The 20,667-nt window shown below is 38.3% G+C and overlaps 2 protein-coding genes across 7 annotated transcripts in view; one reads left to right on the plus strand and one right to left on the minus strand.

The window, feature by feature from the left end:
- Window positions 1–16,559, minus strand: part of rgs3a (regulator of G protein signaling 3a) — a 154,756-nt gene extending 138,197 nt beyond the window's left edge. Inside the window, exons 1-2 of one of the 6 annotated variants that reach the window (XM_084383656.1) lie at window positions 16,418–16,559; window positions 9,104–9,231 (exon numbers count right to left, since the gene is read on the minus strand). In XM_084383656.1, the coding sequence (XP_084239782.1) occupies window positions 9,104–9,182 (79 nt within the window). In that variant the 5' untranslated portion in view covers window positions 9,183–9,231; window positions 16,418–16,559. Of the gene's footprint in view, window positions 1–9,103; window positions 9,316–13,654; window positions 13,674–16,409 lie in introns of those variants that run through there. The other 5 variants (XM_084383658.1, XM_084383651.1, XM_084383657.1 and 2 more) reach the window with 5 other exon arrangements.
- A 125-nt stretch (window positions 16,560–16,684) lies between these two features.
- Window positions 16,685–20,538, plus strand: rabepk (Rab9 effector protein with kelch motifs). The gene is made up of 8 exons (XM_084383666.1): window positions 16,685–16,851; window positions 17,248–17,314; window positions 17,409–17,563; window positions 18,076–18,231; window positions 18,439–18,603; window positions 19,724–19,873; window positions 19,992–20,141; window positions 20,264–20,538. The coding sequence occupies exons 2-8, from the start codon at window positions 17,262–17,264 to the stop codon at window positions 20,485–20,487; spliced, it is 1,053 nt and encodes a 350-aa protein (XP_084239792.1). The 5' UTR covers window positions 16,685–16,851; window positions 17,248–17,261; the 3' UTR covers window positions 20,488–20,538.
- Window positions 20,539–20,667: the final 129 nt, after the last annotated feature.

A 20,667-nucleotide genomic window follows, 5' to 3' on the forward strand; every position in this document is an offset into this window, starting at 1 on the left:
TCAAAACAATAAAATACCACCTAGATCCTTACATGATGTTGAACATGAGAATATCAGAGAACTAGCAGAAAAGGAAAGGCGAGGAGACAGAAAGTGCAACCCACACGCAGAATAAAAAGGTCATATAGTTTCTGGGGCCTGTAGCCTGTAGCCTGTGTGTGTGTGTGTGTGTGTGTGTGTGTGTGTGTGTGTGTGTGTGTGTGTGTGTGTGTGTGTGTGTGTGTGCGTGTGTGTGTGCGTGTGTGTGTGTGTAAATATGTTCACATTTTAACAATGTGTCATCTGCACTCTGAGTAGCCCATTGCCAGAAGTTTAACTATTAATTTCTGGTTTAACTAACTTTACTTTTTAAGGGGTAGTTAAGGATTGTGTGTGTGTGTGTGTGTGTGTGTGTGTGTGTGTGTGTGTGTGTGTGTGTGTGTGTGTGCGTGCGTGCGTGCGTGTGTGCGTGCGTGTGTGTGTGTGTGTGTGTGTGTGTGAGCGTGTGTGTGTGTGTGCGTGTGTGTGTGTGTCTTTGCCCATTGTCTATCATCTGTCACTTCTTGTCTCCCTGGCTCACACTCTGTCCTTTCCTGTAAGTCTCCTAACAGCACTGCTAACAGCTCGAGGAGACTTGTTAGCCGTGTTGACATGGCCACTGCTAACATTGGCTTTGTGCTTTTCTAAATTAATCCTGCTCATAAGAGCACAGTCTAAAGCTAAAATGTGGGAGCCTCGTTGTGTGATAACGCTGCTGGCACTTCAGAGCTTGGGTACAAGGGATGTTTGTCGTTCCCACACTGAACTTGGCATGGAATTGTGCTGCTGGCTGTGGTAGAAGAACAAAGAGAAAACACTGTTTGAAATATCTTCCTGGTACGTCTGAACCTCAAGGTAGTTAAGCAGCAGTCTCAAAAACAGAATCTACAGTATATCAAACTGCATTTATAAGACTAAACCAAATGGATAATCATAAAGGCAGACTGCTCAAACAGTCTCAGCTATACGGATAAAACAAGTAAATACTAACCACTGTAAACCCAAGTCAATACTAACATACAGTGTGTGTGTGGATGCCAGATCTCATTATTTGTAATCCATGTATTTAATTAAACACATTGAGCTGACTAAAGAAGTGCCATAAAGATTAGTGTTACTGCTTTTTCTGGTTTTGCATTTTGGAAATACTTTCTCATTTTCACCAACACCATGTCTGCTCCCTGGGACTAGTAGAATGACAGTGTAATAAAGAAATGAAAGAGAGTATTCCTTTTGAAACAAAAATGTCCGATTTTTCCATCTCTAATGGATCAAAAGCACAGAATGCAAGAGAAGGTCCAAAGGCCGATTCCCTTCCTGCTTCTTGTCCTGCGCTTCTGGGAAATTCATTTTGTTTAAGTGGTCACAACATGCTTACGATGTTGTTTGAATGGCTAAAAGGTGTTCATGTTTTCAGTAAACATGTTGTATTGAGTTGTATTGATCCTATAATGGGATTTTCCTTCATTCCTAAAACACTGCAGGTGAAACTATTAAACATAGAAGTCGATAAATTGCTCCAACATACAGAATACATTAGTCTTATTTGTAAAATCGGTCCACGCAAAGATCAAAAACACTAATACGACCGGGTAGATATCAGCCATTTGGGTGTTAACGATGGCAGATTAACATGTAAAGGTTTTTCAAAGCCAAGGGAGAAAGGAAAGAAGAATAAGGAGGCACACAAAAGAAAATCAAGCTATCTTTTCAGAAAGCAGATGGCCTGTAAGAGTGGAACAACAACACTGTGGAATCAGAGGTCACAGCCTGTGAAAGTAGGAGTGAATTAATAGGGCATGGCAGACGAGACAGCACTGTGGGTCAATACATTCACAAATGAAAACACACTCCAGCCCACTTACAGTATGGATATATGCTACTGTGCACTCAGCAAACTGACCCTGTCTTTTTTGTTTATATATAAATACATTGTATTTTATGATTCTGGAGTAAAGGCAGGTTTTGAGCATAATTAGTCAACATGACTAAATGTCCATCCATACCAAGAAGGATTACTATAAATATAATCATATATAACGATGTGAGCATCCACACTGATGAACGATAATGTTCAGTAAATACTGGTGCCAAGCATCCGCTGCACACGCTCGGCTGTGTTGGCAGCCGAGGGAAGTTGACATTAATGACCTGTTACTGCTGTATGGTGTACAGAGAAACAAAATGACAACCAGAAGAAGATGGTTTTACAAAATTCAGAGTCTGAGTAATCAGTGTAGACCGTCTAAACATAAAAGAGGTAGGCATCAGTTCGAAACCAATATTATAAGCACGCCTACAACATTATTATGTAGAAAACTGCCCCTTAAAATCAAGCGAAGTCACGGCCCTGTGAATTCTGGATTCTGGTCAGCTGTCAGTGTTTCTTTTGTTCATCAAATCGCTCTGAAAGTAATCCCAATGATATTGTTTGACACCGTTTTTGTTGTTATAGTTGTAGTGTGGACTATGCCATCTAGTTGAGTTAGAAAGATTTTTAAACAAGATATTTATAATTAGTGTTACAGTTATGGTGTGGATGGCCCTTAAGACTCTACATAACATGGCATGTTAACAGCTCTGTGAGGCTATGACACAGCAGTGCATTAAGCTAAATGCTAACATCTCTAACTATTATTCTAAAGGCTAAAGCTTATATAAATTAGTGCAGCATAATTCATAGGCTACATGTTTGTTCAAACCAATGCAAATCTAAGCGGTTGCACTTTGTATACACATAGACATACTACATTCTCCAGCCCACATTAAACACTTTTCCAACCTATTTGCAACACAATCCGCAGCAATTACTCACTCAGTCGCTGAAAGAATTACCTTCAGAGACTGCTTCTTGATGCTGAATTTACATAAAGTCTTGCTCTGAAATGATTACTAGGATTTATGCATGGCTACCCAATCTACTCTCATCAGAGACATTTCCATCAACAGAGCAAGCAAAGTTCAGATGCCACAAGAACTCAGAAATTCTTAAATGTTCCTAGACTGGGCTATGTAAATAAAATTGACTTGACTTGTATATGCTGCTGGCAATCTAGTGAAGATGTTAAGCAAATGTCCACTTCCCCATCCTTCAGCCACTGCACTGTCTCTCCAGAAATGCACTGAACACACCCTCGGGTGGCAGGGATGCCATCTGCAGCCATGGAGCTGATGTGCTGATGTGCATGGCAGAATTTAGAGCAGGAAAGAAAATGCCAGGCTTGTACAGGTGAAGGAGGGTCAAGGCATAATATGCCTTAATTCTTAGGGAGCTGCCAACCAACAACTTTTACAGACAGAGAGAGTCTATAATTACAATAATGCAGCATAGTAAAAAGTCTAGAGTGAGACTTTTTATAGCAGCAGTAAAAAATAATGAGTCCCCTCAACAATAAAAGTGTCCAACACTCTGGAGAACAGGTTACACTGAAAGAAAAAAAAAAAAAAAAAAACCAAGGCAGGAAAAAACCAAAAAGGGTAAACTCAGCTATTGTGCTTAAGAAAATATTTAATACTCTATGGGACAAAGAGACTATTCAATTTTCTAGTGTTTGCTTTTAATGTACAGTCGCAGTGCTGTAAAGACCCAGTTATTCAAGCAGCAAACACCTTTCATGTACATGGAAATTAAAAGATAACTTTCCTTGAATCCTTGTGTAACTTTAATCATATGCTCCACTTCCTCTTATACTATGAAACACAGTCACTGGACCCCACTATCAATTTACAAACATAATTGGTCTCCACTTTGGGACAAAGCTGTGAATTGTTTCTTGTTTTTAAGTAAAAAAGCCTCCATTTTTCATGTAGGTATCTAAAAAAAGCACAAAAATCTCATCTCTGATTGATAAAATCCATGCTTAACACATTACTATCCGAGATACTTGTCTCCTTTTCGTTAAACAGGCCAGTCCTACTTTTATCCTTCCTTCTATGTATGCATGAGTAATTTTACTCATCTGTTTAGTTTTGGATCCTGTTTCTCAAAGGAATCTGTTGACTTTAGACTAAATTTATTTGATGGTGAAATCGCCTGCCATTAAATGCTGTCTCACCCCACAGACTTCCAACTCCCCCTTTTAAAATTTTGGGAAATTGAAATTTGTGAAATTATATGTGGGGGGGAAAAAAGAAAAACGTTATGCACGGCATTACACCATATGAACAAAATACCGTAAGGCGTATTTAATTAATACGATGTGAAGAGGGAGAGTTTTAAAAAAAAGAGCCACGAAAATGATGCAAGACACTAACATAGATATTGACACTGGGTTACTCCTCCTCTGCTCGGCCGTTCCTTGTTCATGTGCCAGCTTAATCAGGCCACGAAGCATTGCTGCCTGTCCAGTAACATGACATGAGTATCTGAGTCAGCATTAACCTACCATAAATGCTGTATAGGTCCAGATAACATCCCCAACCTGGGTTAGGGTTAAGGTTAGGGTACTGACTAATGTGATTTTTTATTCAAATTTCATAAATACATTCAAACATACATATATGACAACATGCAGTTCATACTTAAAGTTGTGGCTCCCTTTTCACTTCCAAAAATGTCATCCAGTCACGTGTCAGATACCAAGCATGAGCTGTTATTGGGTTTCAATGTCCAGACCTAAAAGAGCAGCATCCGTTCTGCCACATTCTGTCAGACAACAAAATATCTGAAATGCTGTCCTACTTTGTCATTACGGCAGTGGCCCTGTCATTCAAGATGATGCTACACTGCCATGTTCCTCTGAGGCCTTAGTCCTGATTCAATGCAGATAACAACTAAAGAAGAGGGCATCCGGTCCAGATCTTTGTAAAGACACATTCAATTCCAGAGCGGAATGAAAAATATTTTTTCAAAAGGACAGAATCCAAAATACGGTATGTCTTTCATTAAATTACCAAAGAAGGGAGAAAAGTCCATGGTGACAAGGTTACGTAGTGTATCTGTATGTGTTCAGCTCTTCGTTATCGTGCACCTCCCACTCCCTCTCCCTCTGCTTTAATAGGCTTTACTGCTTATTTGTCACATTTACATTTGAAAACCTGTGCCCCCACCAGCACCCATTGAGGCCAAGCCAGGGGACACTGTTGGTCTTTAAGTGACAGTTAAAAGTAGCCATTATCAGCACAGCGGAGCAAGAAAAGGGACTGAGGTTAATCCGTGTTCTGTAACATCTTCTGTGAGAACGGGAGGGTTTTGAAAAGTTGCGAAACTGCTGTGTATAGGATTCAAAGTTTTCAACTGGGGCGAGAGCCAATTCATCCTATTTGATCCAAGGGGGAACAAAGAGCAGATTTGATGAGAGCCACACAAGGTGTCCTCTCGTTTCCTCGCTGAATTTCTTTTAACGGGCCTGTTATATAACTTCCAAAGCTCATCTTCTTCGGTGTAAGCTGCCAAGACCAGTGAGGTAGAGCTCTAATCGGAGGAGTAGATCAGATTTATTGTGTCCATTGAATTCATAAAGGGAGACACCTTTATGTCAGTATGCCAATATGCTTTGACAGACAGAACAGTAGAACATTATTTAATGGCTTAAAATTGAAAGGTCTGTGAGAATTCTGTCTTTGCAAGACTGAACATTTCATATTTCTAAAAGGCCTTGGCCCGTATTTAATATTTAATCATCTGAAATGCTATGGGCACTTTAATCATGACGACAAGATATGTCCATCAATTACACATAATCATTTGCAAGCTTTTCTGAGGAGGGGAAGAGAGATAAAGGCTCCACTCACAGGGGAAAATATGGAATGAAACTAAGAATAAGATGACACGAAAAATACAATCTGTGTTCTTGGTAAAATGCTTATATATTTAGTATCTGAGGGGTAATTGAGGTCAGCAAGTAGAAAAGTTGAGACGTTTCCTGTAATAGCCTTAAGAAAATCCATTTCTGGCAAATAACAATCATAAAAACAAGAGACTAAAAACTAACAAACCCCTCATTTGAAAACTTGTATCGTTTGTAACGTTAACATTAAATATATTACATTAAATAAGATAAAACTGCGTCTTACACTGTGAAGTCTAGAGCTGATGAATGGAGAACAAGTTATGGGATCCACACAGTGTTTGATACTTTAAAACCAAATTATGTTTGCTCCTCTGCAGACATTATTATCTCTGTTTCAGAGGTAACAATTTTACCTCAAAAGAGGTCAAATTTACCCAAATTCTCAGGACATTTTCAGAAGAAGTATCACTTGTCTTCCTTGCAACCTTGAGACTTTATTTTTTGTGTGTGACAGTAATTATTATTCCTCATAAATGCTGACAAGAAAGAAGAACAGGAATAAAGTGCATTCAAATTATCTAATTAATATAACTCTAAAGCTTCAGGTTCATCTTGATCTTTAAGTCTGACAAAACTTCTATCTGTTCTCAGATGTCCTTTTTCTCACCCCTCCATTCTCTACCCTGACACCCTTCATCTATGACATTTTTTATCCCTCTTCCTGTCGCTCCCTGACTCAGGCGTTGCCTCAAACCCCAGTTAGTGGAGTGGTGCAGTAATCAATTCTACAGTGTGAGTATGACTGTCAAGCAAAAGGTAGCAAAGGACACAAAAGCTGAACAAAGAAGAAATTTAGCTCAAACCACTTGAGTCAGTAGTTACACCTCAAAACTTGTCAAGTCACTTTAAATCTCCTAACAGCAAACTGGGCCATTTTCTGTTACTATTAGGCATCAAAAAAACATTTGTGTCCTAGTTGTTACTAGCCTCCGTTTGTGTATGTGTGTGTCTGTAAAGTTGTACGGATGTCTTTTTTGTTGATTAGTTTGCTGTTTGTTTTTTTGAATGACAGAATACTCTTACATGACCAGAGCAATGAGTGAAAAAGGGTGGCACAAGTTACACATTTCATCAGCGAAGGAAGTAGGAGAAAACTCCAATCTAATAAACTAATAGTATGGAACATGTGAACAATTGACAACTCCATACATACTATAACACGCAAAGAACTGCATGTTTAATTTGTAGAAGGGAAATTATACTGTACTCTACAAATCCCAGAAAGGGAAGTGAAAATATTAAATCCAGACCAGGTTGGTGACTGTAATTCCCTCTTTGGCAGTGAAACATCCTTCCCTGAGGGTGACTATAAACAAGATATACAGTACCAAACAATAGAAGCTTTCTGGAAAAAGTCAAGCTCATGGCAAAGTTTGACCCAGTTTTCACAGGGCACACTGTCAAAATGAGCTCAGTGAGTCCCCAAGTGGGATGATTATGCATTAAATAACAGATATCAAAAATTTAAGTTTTAACTTTGTTGTTGAAGATGGAATGCCAGATGTCAAGTCAAGCAGGCCTGCAATGCAGTCTCCTACCCTCTGTCTGATCATCTGAGTCTGAAAACAGCGTTAAAAACCTCCTTATGACTTAAATGTATTTACTTCACTTACTCTTAAAATATAAACTTATTTAATAACTTGCAGACTATGCATTCAGTCTGTTTGCATTCAAAACTAACAGATCCATTGAAAATGCCATATCCACTGCCTTCCACTCAGTCTTCCCACACCTTGAGAATAGGAATATCAGAATGCTGTTTGTTGACTTCAGCTCAGCATTCAATACAATCTCACCAGTAAAGCTGATTGGAAAACTGTGGCAGGCAATCACATTTCCTCTACTTTGGTGCTCAACACCAAATCCCCCCAGGGCTGTGTGCTTAGCCCCCTCCAGTTCACACTGTACACCCATGACTGCACTCCCCGCAATCGAGAGAACTCAATTGTGAAGTATGCGGTCGACATCACCATCATTGGCCGCATTATAAACAATGATGAGAGTTCATATCTGGAGGAAATCAACAATCTTGCAGAACAGTGCACAGAGCCCAAATTATACTAAAAGACAACACCCAGCCCAGCCATAGTCTGTTCACCCTGCTGCCATTTGGCAAAAGATACAGAAATATCCATTGTCATACCAGCAGACTATGGAGCAGCTTCTTTCCTCAGAGCTAAGAGACTCCTCAATTATCCTCTGCACTCCACTGTATGAAATAGTTTGTTTTATTTTATTTTATTTTTTTTCTCTGATGTAGGACACACAGTTTAGGTTTACAACCCTGGGGTTAATCAAGTGAACCTTTAACCTTTATTTAAAAAGACAGAATGATTTGTGCGGTTGCATGTGAAGACTGCAGAGGTCAGGCATATAACTGTTGTGCTGACAAAAGAGAGAAGAAGAGCGTCCAAGCTAATTTTTTACTAAATTCTGCCAAATGGGTCACATCTGACTGTAGCCAATGCAGCAAAAAGCTCCCAAGATGGCTACTCTGAGAACCTACAGAAAGCCACGTAATTATGAAGCTAAAGTTATCAACAGAAACAAGATCAAGGAGAACGTGCTATCATCCTCCATTCATCTGAACTATCAGCAGTTCTCTTGTATAATAAAGAAATCATTGTTTGTACTGTGACTATAGGGCAATTTCGCAATAAAAATATAAATGTCTTTGATGTTTTACTACAAAGCCATGTGGAAATGAATCCTATGAGGCCTTTTAAGTCAGCCACAGAGTGAACTTTCCCCGACCTCCTCTTGACAAACCCACACAAGCATCAGAAACGTAAAATACAAAAGCGACCCCTACAACTGCAACCGCACCCCTGTAATACCCTATCCATATTAATTTGTATGACAGGTAAACACTGGATAATGGATGAGGCTTTAGTCTGACAGTAAACAGTGCAGGTGCACCCTCCTCTAGTCTGGCTAACACCCTCCATAAATGATTCAGGGTGTCACCAGATAAGGAGGGGCAGCCTCATTACCAGACCAGAGGACTTGTTTCTACATCTGAGCCCACTTGTTGCTGCGAGTAATATGCTTCTCATGTTACACACACTGCAGGATCTAGTGTCTCTGCTGGCAGACGCACTTGACACAATGCTTTATGTAACATGGACACATTCCCTTACTTTAAGACAGAAAGGCAGCCACTCTTTTGTACTTTTTGGCTTAATGCTGCATGCAAAAAACTCTTGACAAACTATAGCATCTAGGGTCTAAAGCTACAGTCTAAAATTACAGTCTATTTTTCTCAACAAAAAGTGAAAAGAAGAAAGCCTCACCATGGGTTCTGAGGAAGAAGGATGATGTCTCCGGAGAGTTTGCAAGGGGCTTCCGCAGGTGGACTCTAAGGCAGGTCATCTTAGAGGCAGCATGCTTGCTGCCACTGTGGATGAGATGGTTTCAGCAACTACAGAGAAGAAACGAAACTTGATGCTTGTTTGTGTGGGGTAGTCTGTGTGTGTGTGTGTGTGTGTGTGTGTGTGTGTGTGTGTCTATGCATGTAGTTAAAGGCAAAGAGAGGGAGCCCAGAGAAAAGAGATGAAGAAATATGAGGAAATTACTATATACATATATATGCACATTTTTTCACAATTACACTTCATGCTTCAGCCACTGTAGGATGTGACCTGTTACCAAGGCTGGCAATTACAGGGCTCAACTGTTTTGTTTTCCATACATCCTGTTCAGATCCAGCAGCCAAGGTCAGATCACAGTAATTAATCTTTATCTGCAAACAATAGAGATTTCAATCGGCACAAAACATGTGAACAGGTTTATTTTATTAGAAATAATTTCATTAGATGTGCATGTGAACAATGTGCACAAAAGTTCAAAGACTATTTTTCTATATAATGTATCTCTCAGACTCTCACTCTCCAGCTTCCACATGTACCAAAGTGATGTAGCCTCTAGCCATGATTTTATAATTATCTGCCCCTAATAGTGGACCAAATGTAGCTTAAAAGGATATACAGTAATAGCAACATTACGAATTTAATTATGGGTTAGGAATTGAGAAGCAAGAAAATCATTATTTAATGAATCTGCTAAAGTGCTACATATAAATAATATAATAATAATAATGAATAAACCTTAATTCTGTTTAATCTGCCTGTTGTTTATTGTTATTAATGAGCCACCTACTGGTAAAATATGGCTTTGACATTGAGGTCAAACAATATTGTTATAGTAAAGAGTGCTTTCTATTATACTGCTGCAGCTTCCTGGTTTTCTATGGGCTGGTTAGTGTAGCACCATTTGGAGCCAGCCACAGACAATGTGTGCTACATTCACTGTACTGTTTACAACTGTACTTGGCAGCTGTCATATGGATTTGTAGTCATATGACAAATGTACACAGACAAGAGTATTAATAACATTTGAGAGACCAAGGTTAACTTAACAATGCCTCCCTCAGTTTCCAACAATTGAGCGGGTGTTTCCCAGATTAAAATAAAGTATTTCACCATTGACTTGAATAAATATATACATATATTAATGTGTTACATCTTTAATAAACACTGAATATATATTAAGATATTTTTAACATTCAGTTCAAAAATGTTATGTGGGAAAATGCCAATTTAATTTAAGCCAGCATGTAACAGATGACACACAGCTACAGCTGCCTCCACAGCAAACAACAAAGATAAAATACCAAAAACATGTTTTTATACAGATTAAATGATTAGTTACTGTAGATGGAACTAAGCCATTGTTGTGATTGTGTGGCAATAATCCAGATTACTTTACAGTATGATTTAACACACCTCTGGGTGAAATGTGACACAACAGCAAGAGCTGCAGCACATTGTTATGACATCTTGCCCAGTGGCAGTGTACCAGTAACCCAGAGATGAACTCGCTTTTGCTAATCCTGATTACCACCCTGCCCACCCACCAAGAAGGCATCCAATCACAGTTTATTTAATGGAGATGAAAAAATCTGGTTGTTGAGTTGCTTACTGCTTACCACACACAGTGTCTAAATTCAAATCGGCAAGTATTGTACACACAGCATGCTCATAACAATTGCATGCACTCAGAGAAGCTATTTTGGGCTGTCAGAAAATGTATCTCCAATTATCTTTTTCTCCAGCTTGGTGTCCCTTACTCAGGACTTTGAAAAGTCATAATCATTTTCCTTTTTCCTCTCATTTTGTCCCTCCACAAAAAGCCCCTGATTCATTTGGTCCTTATCAGTTACAGTGAAGGCAAAACAAAGGAGTTCTCTGAAACTCATACTCTGCTTCCCTAAAGGGGAAGCTGAGCAGATAATGTTACTGTGGCATGGCATGGTCTGTGTTAGGGGACAGAACTAGACTTCACATGCATCCCATGCAGAGACACAAAATTCACACATTTCATAGCAAGTGTACTAGATAATGCAAACTTTGTCCAATTTGTTTCCAATGCCAGTCTAGCAAAAAAAAATAAGGCACTCAACTCCTCTCCAAAATACCATTCCCAATTCCCCAATAATTTAGACTATTTTTATTTCGCTCGGCGGGATAATAAAGCATTAGATATTCAAGGGTTGTGTGTTTTGTTTATTTTTAACAGAATTAAAGCTTACACTAGTCTGCACCTTGCTGTACGTGCCTTGACAATTTAATAATATATTTCCAATACCACCACTATCATTTCCCCTCATTTGTACCCTTGTACTTGTTATATCTTTGACCTCTCAGTACGTGCCAGGGCAAGGATGTTTCAATGTTAAAATAGACTTGTATTTCTTACACATTATGATGGTGTGCAGCAGTAGAGTGCAACGGGGTCAGCAATTAGGTTTGACCATGTGCCAGTTTTTTTAGCGTTGTGTATTGATGTTTTACAAGCAGAATGGAGGCACATGCCTATATGTTTGCAATATGTTTTGTTTGTTTATTTCTCATAAAAATAAAAAAGATTTAACTGTTTAATGATTGTATCTGAGGGTAGAAGTTGCTTTTTTCATTAGTACGTTGTGACTTAGAATTAGAATACAGCAGCTAATATGTTGACACTCATTTGACATAAAAATTACATATATTCCATATTCATATATGTAAACATATGTCATGTGCTGCACTACAAGACTTGAGATTTAAGTGACAAATCATCCAAATACAGTAGGTGCTATTTATCTTGTAAGTTTGAAAAAGCCCAGTGCCTGGGTTCTGGCACAATAAGGAAGTGCAATGTAAAGACATACAATTTGTGCAAGGCAGAGAAGTTTGAGGAAGGGGCAATATCGGAAGCATCGGTGAAAAGAAGGTAGATGCAAGGGGGAGTTAATTAAGATAGTAGAGATAAGCAGAAGAGAGCCGTACATGTTCCTCGAAGAGATGAATTTTCAATTTGCGCTGGATGATTGGGGATGACTGTGAAGTTTTGACTGGGGGTGAATTGTGGCAGGAGAAGAGAGTCGGCTGTTTGCAAAGATGTTCAAATTGCTACAGGGGACAGCTGAGCACCTGGCAGTAGCAGAATGGAGCGCAGGGCAGCTTAATGAATTGAGTGAGTGATTTATTATATAAGTCTATTAAATACACAACTAGTAAAAGTCTAAAAAAAAAAACAAGATGAGAGGCACTCACAGAGTAGCTGCAGAACAAATGCTTAATTATAAATCAAATGGAAATAAAGTCAAAGTTAAGGATTAAACAGACTTTGAAATAGGCACTGAAAGGCAATTAAGGGATGAAAGAAGGTAAAATTAAAGTGCTGAGTGAAAAAAGTACAAAGTTTTGCTGCCGGTTAAATTTTGGTTAAATTGGTTAGATAAGCAGTTAGTTGATCGAGAGAGCAGTTTTGATCATTGATTCATGTTTTATGTTTTGGTCGGAATGGCTTGAAGGGGTCAGCCTAGCAAACAGTGCCACAATGATGCTGTAAATCTCCGAAGGCTATATAGTGATACCTCAGCTTTTGAGCTCCTCACTTGTTGCATTCTCAGTGATCCTGTCCTGGACATTTGATATGCCAAGGTCAGCTCCTAACTACTCAGTATGACAGTGCAGAACACTTTGCTCCAGCACTTGGAGTACATGTGCTGAGTTGTCTGTAAAAGTGTATGGAGAATATTCAGCAGAATATGAGTAGAAGGTAAAGACTCACTTAACTTGAGTATTTTCATTTTTTTCATGCCACAAAATTAAAATGCTGCTTACATTAGTAATAATAATCCAGTAATATAAATAATATATAATATTATGAACTTGACAGGGGCCATTATGCTGCATAATGAGTGCTGTCATGTCTGATGCTTTCAGTAGGTTTTGCCGATAATACTTCCATACTTTCACTTAAGCTGCATTCTTGAATGCAAGACTTCTACTTTTTTTATTATTATTATTATTATTATGATTATTTTGGCCTCTTTCATGGCTTTATTGAATAGCATAGCTGAAGAAAAAAGAAACGAATGAGACCAAGGGAGGATCACATGCAGTGAGGGCAACATGTCGGATTCGAACCCTCTTCTGTCACCAACAGCAGAACATAGCAGACTAAATTGATCTCCAATTTCAACTTCGGATAGATAGATGGAAACACCTTATGCAAGAAAAATTCATGGCACTATAAAAGAGATGAAGAAAACTGATTGATTCATGTGAAATGCAGAAACATTACTCCACTGCCCTCCACATTCAAAGACATGTTGTTTGTTATTCAAAGGAAATGCCGGCATCTAAGAGATGGGCTATTAACTCAAACCAAAGGTTGTTTGTTCATACGACCATAAGCAGAATGTGCTTCAGTAAGTACAAGGAGCAAGTACAAATAGTTTTGAAGCATTAACAAACACAAAAGGACAATTCATCGCTCTCCTGTTGTGTACCTACAGTTGCCAGAAGCGGTCCTTTTAGAAGATCTTTGTCCTCCATCTTCAGTGAAAGGAAAAGAGGGCATATATTGAATACTTATCCTTGCTGAGATGTGGAACCAATTTTCTACCAATTTTTCTTTTTTTTCGACAGATTTTTTTATCTGTATCTTATTCTTTCCAGCTGCACCACACCCTTTTCTTTTCAGTGTAGAATAACACAATTATTCCGCAAAAATCTGTTCACAAGTGGAGATTTGTACTACTGCAGTCAATACAAACAGTCCAGAGGACAAATAACCTTGAAAGATGTTTGTGATTTGCTTTTAGATATGAAAAATTCCACAGTCGCATTCATTCGTTGAGGGGGTAAGATACAAAAGACTTAACTGATTTGAATTTGTTGACTTTGTTTCCACATTATCTGCAGCACTGCTGTCTGTGCAGAAAGCTTTGCAATTATCAGTATGTGACTTTGTTAATGTACAGCATATTCCTATTAGAGATTACATCTTTATCGTCCAGTGTTCCATTTAGTGTATCTGATTCTATAAGTAGATCATTCTACTCAGTGTAGCTCTCTTCTCCTGCCACAGTATTACTTCTTTTATTTTATTTTATTTGATGCAGGAAGTGAAAAAAACCTCAGACATCAAATTAAATATGTTTGTGTTGATTTTATAGAATACATTCTACTATAAAAAGCACTCTAAAAACGGTTATTTACCAAATAAAAGTATGTCATGGAACAACATGCTTTTGTGTTTAATGCTGTGTTGATGACTTTTTAAAAATGTTCAGTTAGTTTTTTTAAATTAAGTGGACAAATGTTATTCTTAGTCCGCTTTAATTTAGACACACATACATCACAAATAGCTTTTCCAAAACCCAAAGGTTATACCTTAAACATTCCCACCCATGGAGTTCAAGCAACATTTAGTTCATTATTTTAACAAAAAAGGCAATGGCACAACCTACTGGACAAGTTGTGAACTGCAGTTTTTAAGCATGACCTATCAGTACAGTGCACAGCAAATGATGATTAATTAAATATACTAATGAATTATACAATATTAATAATGGAGTTACCAATTTTAGTCCCACATGGAGAGAAAAAAAATACATTTACTGTAGGTTAATGTTGCACATAAAATACATTCAATGCTTGCATTTTAAATTGTGAGTTAATGTGGTATAATGTTTGCAAATATATATCTATTGAATTATATAAATGTAAAACAAATCTTATATTTCAAATGTCTCATAAAACTGCAAAAGTATACACAGTAGTATTGTGCGCTTTCTGGAAAATGCTTACAGTTACAGTGCAACCACAAGATGTCGCAACTCCACTCTGCAACTGCAAGTCAACTTCAAACAGTTATGTATGTATGTATACTGTATCTCAGCAATGTAGTGATAGGGTAATTAGTCTGCAACTTATACATTTTAATCTAAAGAAACATTATCTAACTTGTTTTACCTTAAGTAACAGCTTCATGATCATTTTGATGGTACAGTGTCTTATAATAGTGTGAACGGTGTCTCTGTCACAGCCACTCTGCCCCCCATCACTTGTTTCTGCACTATATAACTTCAGTGAGAGGGTAGGATCACAGCGTTACGTACATGTTTACTTCAAGATACAAAATTCCAAGACATAACATTGTTATGACGTAGAGAGATTTGTTTGTAGTTAGCGCCTACATTACTGACAAATTGTTACAGACCTGGGATTTGTAATTACAACAGTGGTGTTACACTCAGAAACTGTGGAGGGTGCCAAATCACACAAAATACTGATTTTCTGCATACTGTTTCTTTGAAAAGAGTTACTATATGTTGCACTACAACAAATAATCCCATAAAGAGGACTGTGTTACTCTATTATCTCTAAAATTAATTTGCAATGTGCATCTTAAAGTGCTGCTCTACTCACATGCTGTAAATCTTTAACACAACATACAGAATAGAACAGTGCTACAAACAATACTACATCCTATAAATCACTAATAACAATGGGAGTAGTTCACTCTTAGACTATTCTACAAGGGATGGACAAAATAACAAACATACCTGTGAAAATATATAATTTATACTAAACTGGCAATGTATTATGTATAATGTCACAAAAGAGTCAAATGCATCTTGCAATATGTAATTATATTTTTCAGTATGTCTGACTGACACATATGATGATTTTGGATGTCAAAGTGTATGATTGTATTATTATAATATTGCTCCATGTGGTTGACAAGTGTGAAAAATGATCTGCTGCACAGTTAAGAACATTGACTCTTTGACTTTTCATGTGAATCACATAATTAGCTAAGCAAATGAGAAAAAAAATGACGTGTTAAGACGAAAGTGTTTTTCTCGTGTGAAGCAAGAAAAATACAAATTCTCCAACATAACTGTTATGCAGAAATATAAAATAATATGGCATTGGACTGAAACAGCTGAATGATTATATACTTGTAATGGAGATGTTACTTTCTGCCGCCATCTTTGTTTAAGGCTAACTAAATTTACAGCAACGTAGAAAAGAGTTTAAATCTTTAATATGCAGCCAGTGGAATAGGCTATTTTTGTTCCAGCTAAGAGTTATTTGTGTCCTGCTAACACCCAAAAATGAGCCATGTTTTTTGCTAAATGTTCTGCTAGGCTTTAAAACTTTGTCTTGTATCTAAGTGAAAGTTAAATAATTAGCTAACAGTCGGTTAGCTCTTTCACTCGAATTATTAATGCAAAAAAGTGCGGACCTTACTGCCTACCTTTTCACTTGAAGTGGGAGAAAGGACTTTTTAGGTCAAACGGGAACTGAAGACAGTGTTTCTTCTGAGTGTCTTTACTGTAAGAATCTGCGAAGACTTCACATTAATGTTTTATGCATGATACAATAGCGACTTTGTAAGAACTGGTTGCTAAATTCAGCAGGATGGAGAAGATAAGTTACTTGCGCATGCGCTACAGGCAACTATGGCAACTACGTTTGGAACTTGTGTGGCCCAACCAACGTTGTCAACGTAATAACTTGCGTAATGTTTTCAACGTAGAGCGGTTCAAGGTCTGTAGCTCAGTTTTTGAGCTTATTTCACAGTTTCATCTAGCCAAGTAAACCGCTGTTATTGTGTGGACGATAGAAAGTCGTGCTAAAGATACCGACTTCAGCATTCACGGATAATTAGACGTTCATCTTTCCACCCGGAAGAACAGGTTAGTGTGGCGGTGCTATTCGCATGCTCCTCTGAGTTAGCAAGTAACGTTAGCAGCTTCATGGCGCTCATCTCAGTGTCACTGCTGCAAAATTCATCTACTAATGACAGATAATCTTTCCGACTGTGTTTAACAAGCGACCTGTCGCAAACTGTTAACAATACATTTGCATAGAACACGCACATATTTACGTTGCTGCGACTGAAGCTAGATTTCACGTAAGGGCGTCTGTGGATACCATCATAGACGTATGCTACTACGATCATAAGTGAAATCAACGATCATTTGGTCCAAAATTAGTCGTGTATTAGCTCTTTTGTTTCGCACAATGTAACCAATAGATCCCTGGCAAGTGAAGTATGAAAAAACAATAATACCATGTTCATTCATGTACAGCATCTTTGACAGCCATGGAGTTTCTCCCAGTGCTTGAACCAGTAGATAAACCTAAAGAAGGAGTATGGTAAGTGAATCCAGATCAATTACTTGCATTTGTGCTTTGAGGAAATTTGAGCAGATAACTTCATGTTTTGCTGAAATTGTTTTTCTGTCCACAGGTATTCTTTGATACCCAGGGGAAGTGCTCCTGGTGTTAGTGTGGGTCATACCTGCACGTTTATTCCATCTGGAGATGAAAGAAAAGGAAGAATCGTTATTGTTGGTGGAGCCAATCCCAGTGGAAGTTTCTCACAGTCACATGCCGTAAATTTAGGTAAAAACATGTCCGCAAAGAATCTGTCCAGGGGTATGACATCTGCATAACTGTGTTCCATAAGCCACTCTACCCAATATTTGTGCCTTTGTAAGATATCATCAGCTGTTTGAGGCCTTGGTCCAAACATAACAAGTAAAAGTTTTGATTTGAAATACACTAAGTCAGTGTATAATCTTTCTGTTGTGAAATTACAATCACCACTGACAAATGTAGATGTGTAGGGACGGCAGGCTGTGAAAATGTTAAATGTTTTGGTCATGAACTTGTTACTTATTTTAGTTTTTTCAACTTCATGGACAAACGCTGCATCACCGATAATTATGAATATGGGACGAGCTAAAGTTAATGTCAGGGGGTCAAGAATTGTGTATGTGTCACTTGTCACAGCACTATCTTGGTAAAACACATTCATCATTTGTGGTGTATTTGGCAGACACATTGGTATGTTTCCTTCACATTCATATCAAAGGGCTTTCTTTTGGTTTTTTTGTCTTTTCTTACTCCACCAGATAATCATGAATGGGACATCCCAGAGTGGGAGGGTTTGGACTCACGGTATGAACACTGCAGCTTTGTGCCAGAGAGCTGTCCTCAAAGCCTGTGGGTGTTTGGAGGGGCACAGCAGAGTGGCAATCGCAATTGTATCCAGAATTTACAGCTAACAGGTAAGTCTGAATTTTAATCCCCCTAGTAACATTTGTTTGTAACGTTTCAAATGTGGATGAGCTGTCTATTCAGGTAACAGTGCCAGTTGGTTTACAACCATGCTGTAGCCAATGTTGTTGTGTTATGACCAGAAGGATTCATTGTGCAGTATGTGACCACAGATTACTTTACACTGAGTGTGATCTATCCTCTGCATGTGTGTCCAGACAGTGGGTCTCACTGGAAGAATGTAGTGGTGAATGGCAAAGCCCCCAGTCCCAGGACATACCACACCAACTCAGCCTGCCTTGGGGACAGACTGTATGTCTTCTCTGGTGGGGAAGCAGGAGCTGCACCTGTCTCAGACCCCAGACTTCATGTCTTTGACACAGGTTTGTTTTAAATTAACCTGCTGCTTACCATCATTTTATCAAATAGTACTTTACAATTGGATTAGCTTTGATTCTACATTGACATATGCTGGTCAAAAGATTTAAAGTTGTGATCTTGTTAAAGTTAAAAAGTTAGTTGTCAGCTTTTTTTCAAGATACTGAAGAAGATGGATTGCAAACAGTGCAAATGTACAGTGGCCCTAGTTGGACATCCCCACAGGTGTTTTCACTTACTTTGACTGATTAGATCCCCTCAGAGGGTTGAGTGGGCCTTGGAATAGGACGATGTGACTGTGCTTGATTGACATTGTCTTGACTTCTTCTTACATTTGTTGCACCTGTTGTAGCAGGCCAACCTGCACTCCATTTTCAGTACTAAAAATGGTTAAAAGTGGCTTCCCGTAATATGCACAACTCCCCTGTGTAACTGCTCTCAACTTCAGCATGTGCAGATGACTAATCAAGAAGAGTAATTGAAAACACCTGTGTTGGTGCGCACAGCTCTCATTACCTCACACCTTTTTCACAGCATCCATGTCTGTTATTGAGACTTTATTTGGGAAAATATTTGGTCCATTTCTGTTTGACCGAAAAGTGATACCCAATAGTTTATTTACAGTAGACTGTTGAACTTGCATATCAGGAAAATTCCAGGTGTAACATTAACCTTAATGAATCGTGCTTGCATTGCATTCAAGTGTGCCAGTTGCGGGGCCCTGTTTTTGTGTATGCTGGCTCACTGGCATTGCAGTCAGGCACATAAATGTTAAATGGTTTAAAAAATATCTAAACTTGAATTCTTACAGAAAGGGCTGAATGTAAGGTTTACTGTCTGGTGCTTACTGATTCCATGATATGTACGCAGATGTATCTGTGATAGATTTTTACTGTCAAACTTTTTAATAACTGCCAGAAAATAATATATAATTCACCCATTGAAGGTGTGACTATCTTTTTTTAGATATTTTTAATGCTAAATGCTAAAAATGTGTCCTATGTGCCATAAAAGTCAACCAAAGTTTGAAATAATTGACATTGTTCTGTTCCTCAGTTTATTTTTATATGTCGTAGGGACACCAATAAGCTAATATGTGATTACTTTTATATTTGGTGTTGCCAGCATCTTCCACCTGGTCCCAGCCAGAAACACAAGGCAGACACCCGCCAGCCAGACATGGCCATGTTATCATAGCAGTGGGATCAAAGATCTACATTCATGGAGGCATGGCTGGGGACAAATTCCACAATGACATGTACTCTCTTGACACAAGTAAGCCCGAACTCTTCTGCATCATATTTATTATGATGGGATCAAAGCTTATAAAGGTGAAAATGTCAAGTCTTTGTTTTGTGTCTTTAAAAAAATAAAACAATGCATCTGTTTAAAGGGAGCATGAAGTGGGAAAAAGTGCAGACCAAAGGAGACATTCCACCTGGAGTAGCAGCCCACTCAGCTGTGGCGCAGGACAAGAACATCTACATTTTTGGGGGGATGACTGTAGATGGAGCCAGCAACTCCATGTACAGATTCAACACAGGTACACATTCTGACTATCTGTACTTAATTGTCATCCAATAAATCTGTCAGTTTAGCACTTTGTTAAAAAAAATAAGTCTTAACAAATTTGAGCCTGTGTAATGTTATGCCTTATGTTTGCAGACAAATGCAGATGGATCCTCATGAAGTTTGAAGGGGACATGCCACCCAACCGCCTTGACCACTCCATGTGTTTATTGCCATGGAAGGTGTGTGTTGAGGGGAATAGTGAGGTGCAAGCCAGCAGCCCAGCGGCCTCAGAGACAATAAATCTGGCCTTTGTGTTTGGAGGGATGGACACACAGGGTGTCATTTATAATGACTGTATTGTCACTGTGGTGACATGATGTGCCTTTAATGTTATCATTAACCAAATTTGTAATAAAAAAAAAATTCTACACTTTTGTCACTTTTTTTTTTTTAAAATTGGAAACCTGAAACCAGGTCAAGGTCAATTTTGTACTGTTGATTACTGAATTGAACATTGTTGAGTACATTCACTGGGTTTCTGAAGATGGAATCTATGT

The sequence above is a fragment of the Pagrus pagrus genome, assembly GCF_965226575.1.
Source record: "Pagrus pagrus genome assembly, chromosome: 19".
Classification (NCBI taxonomy): Eukaryota; Metazoa; Chordata; class Actinopteri; order Spariformes; family Sparidae; genus Pagrus; species Pagrus pagrus.

What these genes read in the sequence shown, in the direction of transcription:
- rabepk (XM_084383666.1), top strand. Translation starts at nt 17,262, where the DNA reads ATGGAGTTTCTCCCAGTGCTTGAACCAGTAGATAAACCTAAAGAAGGA. An exon ending in CATGTACTCTCTTGACACAA is followed by an intron (nt 19,874 to 19,991) that starts GTAAGCCCGAAC and finishes ATCTGTTTAAAG; the next exon opens with GGAGCATGAAGTGGGAAAAA. An exon ending in CATGTACAGATTCAACACAG is followed by an intron (nt 20,142 to 20,263) that starts GTACACATTCTG and finishes TTATGTTTGCAG; the next exon opens with ACAAATGCAGATGGATCCTC.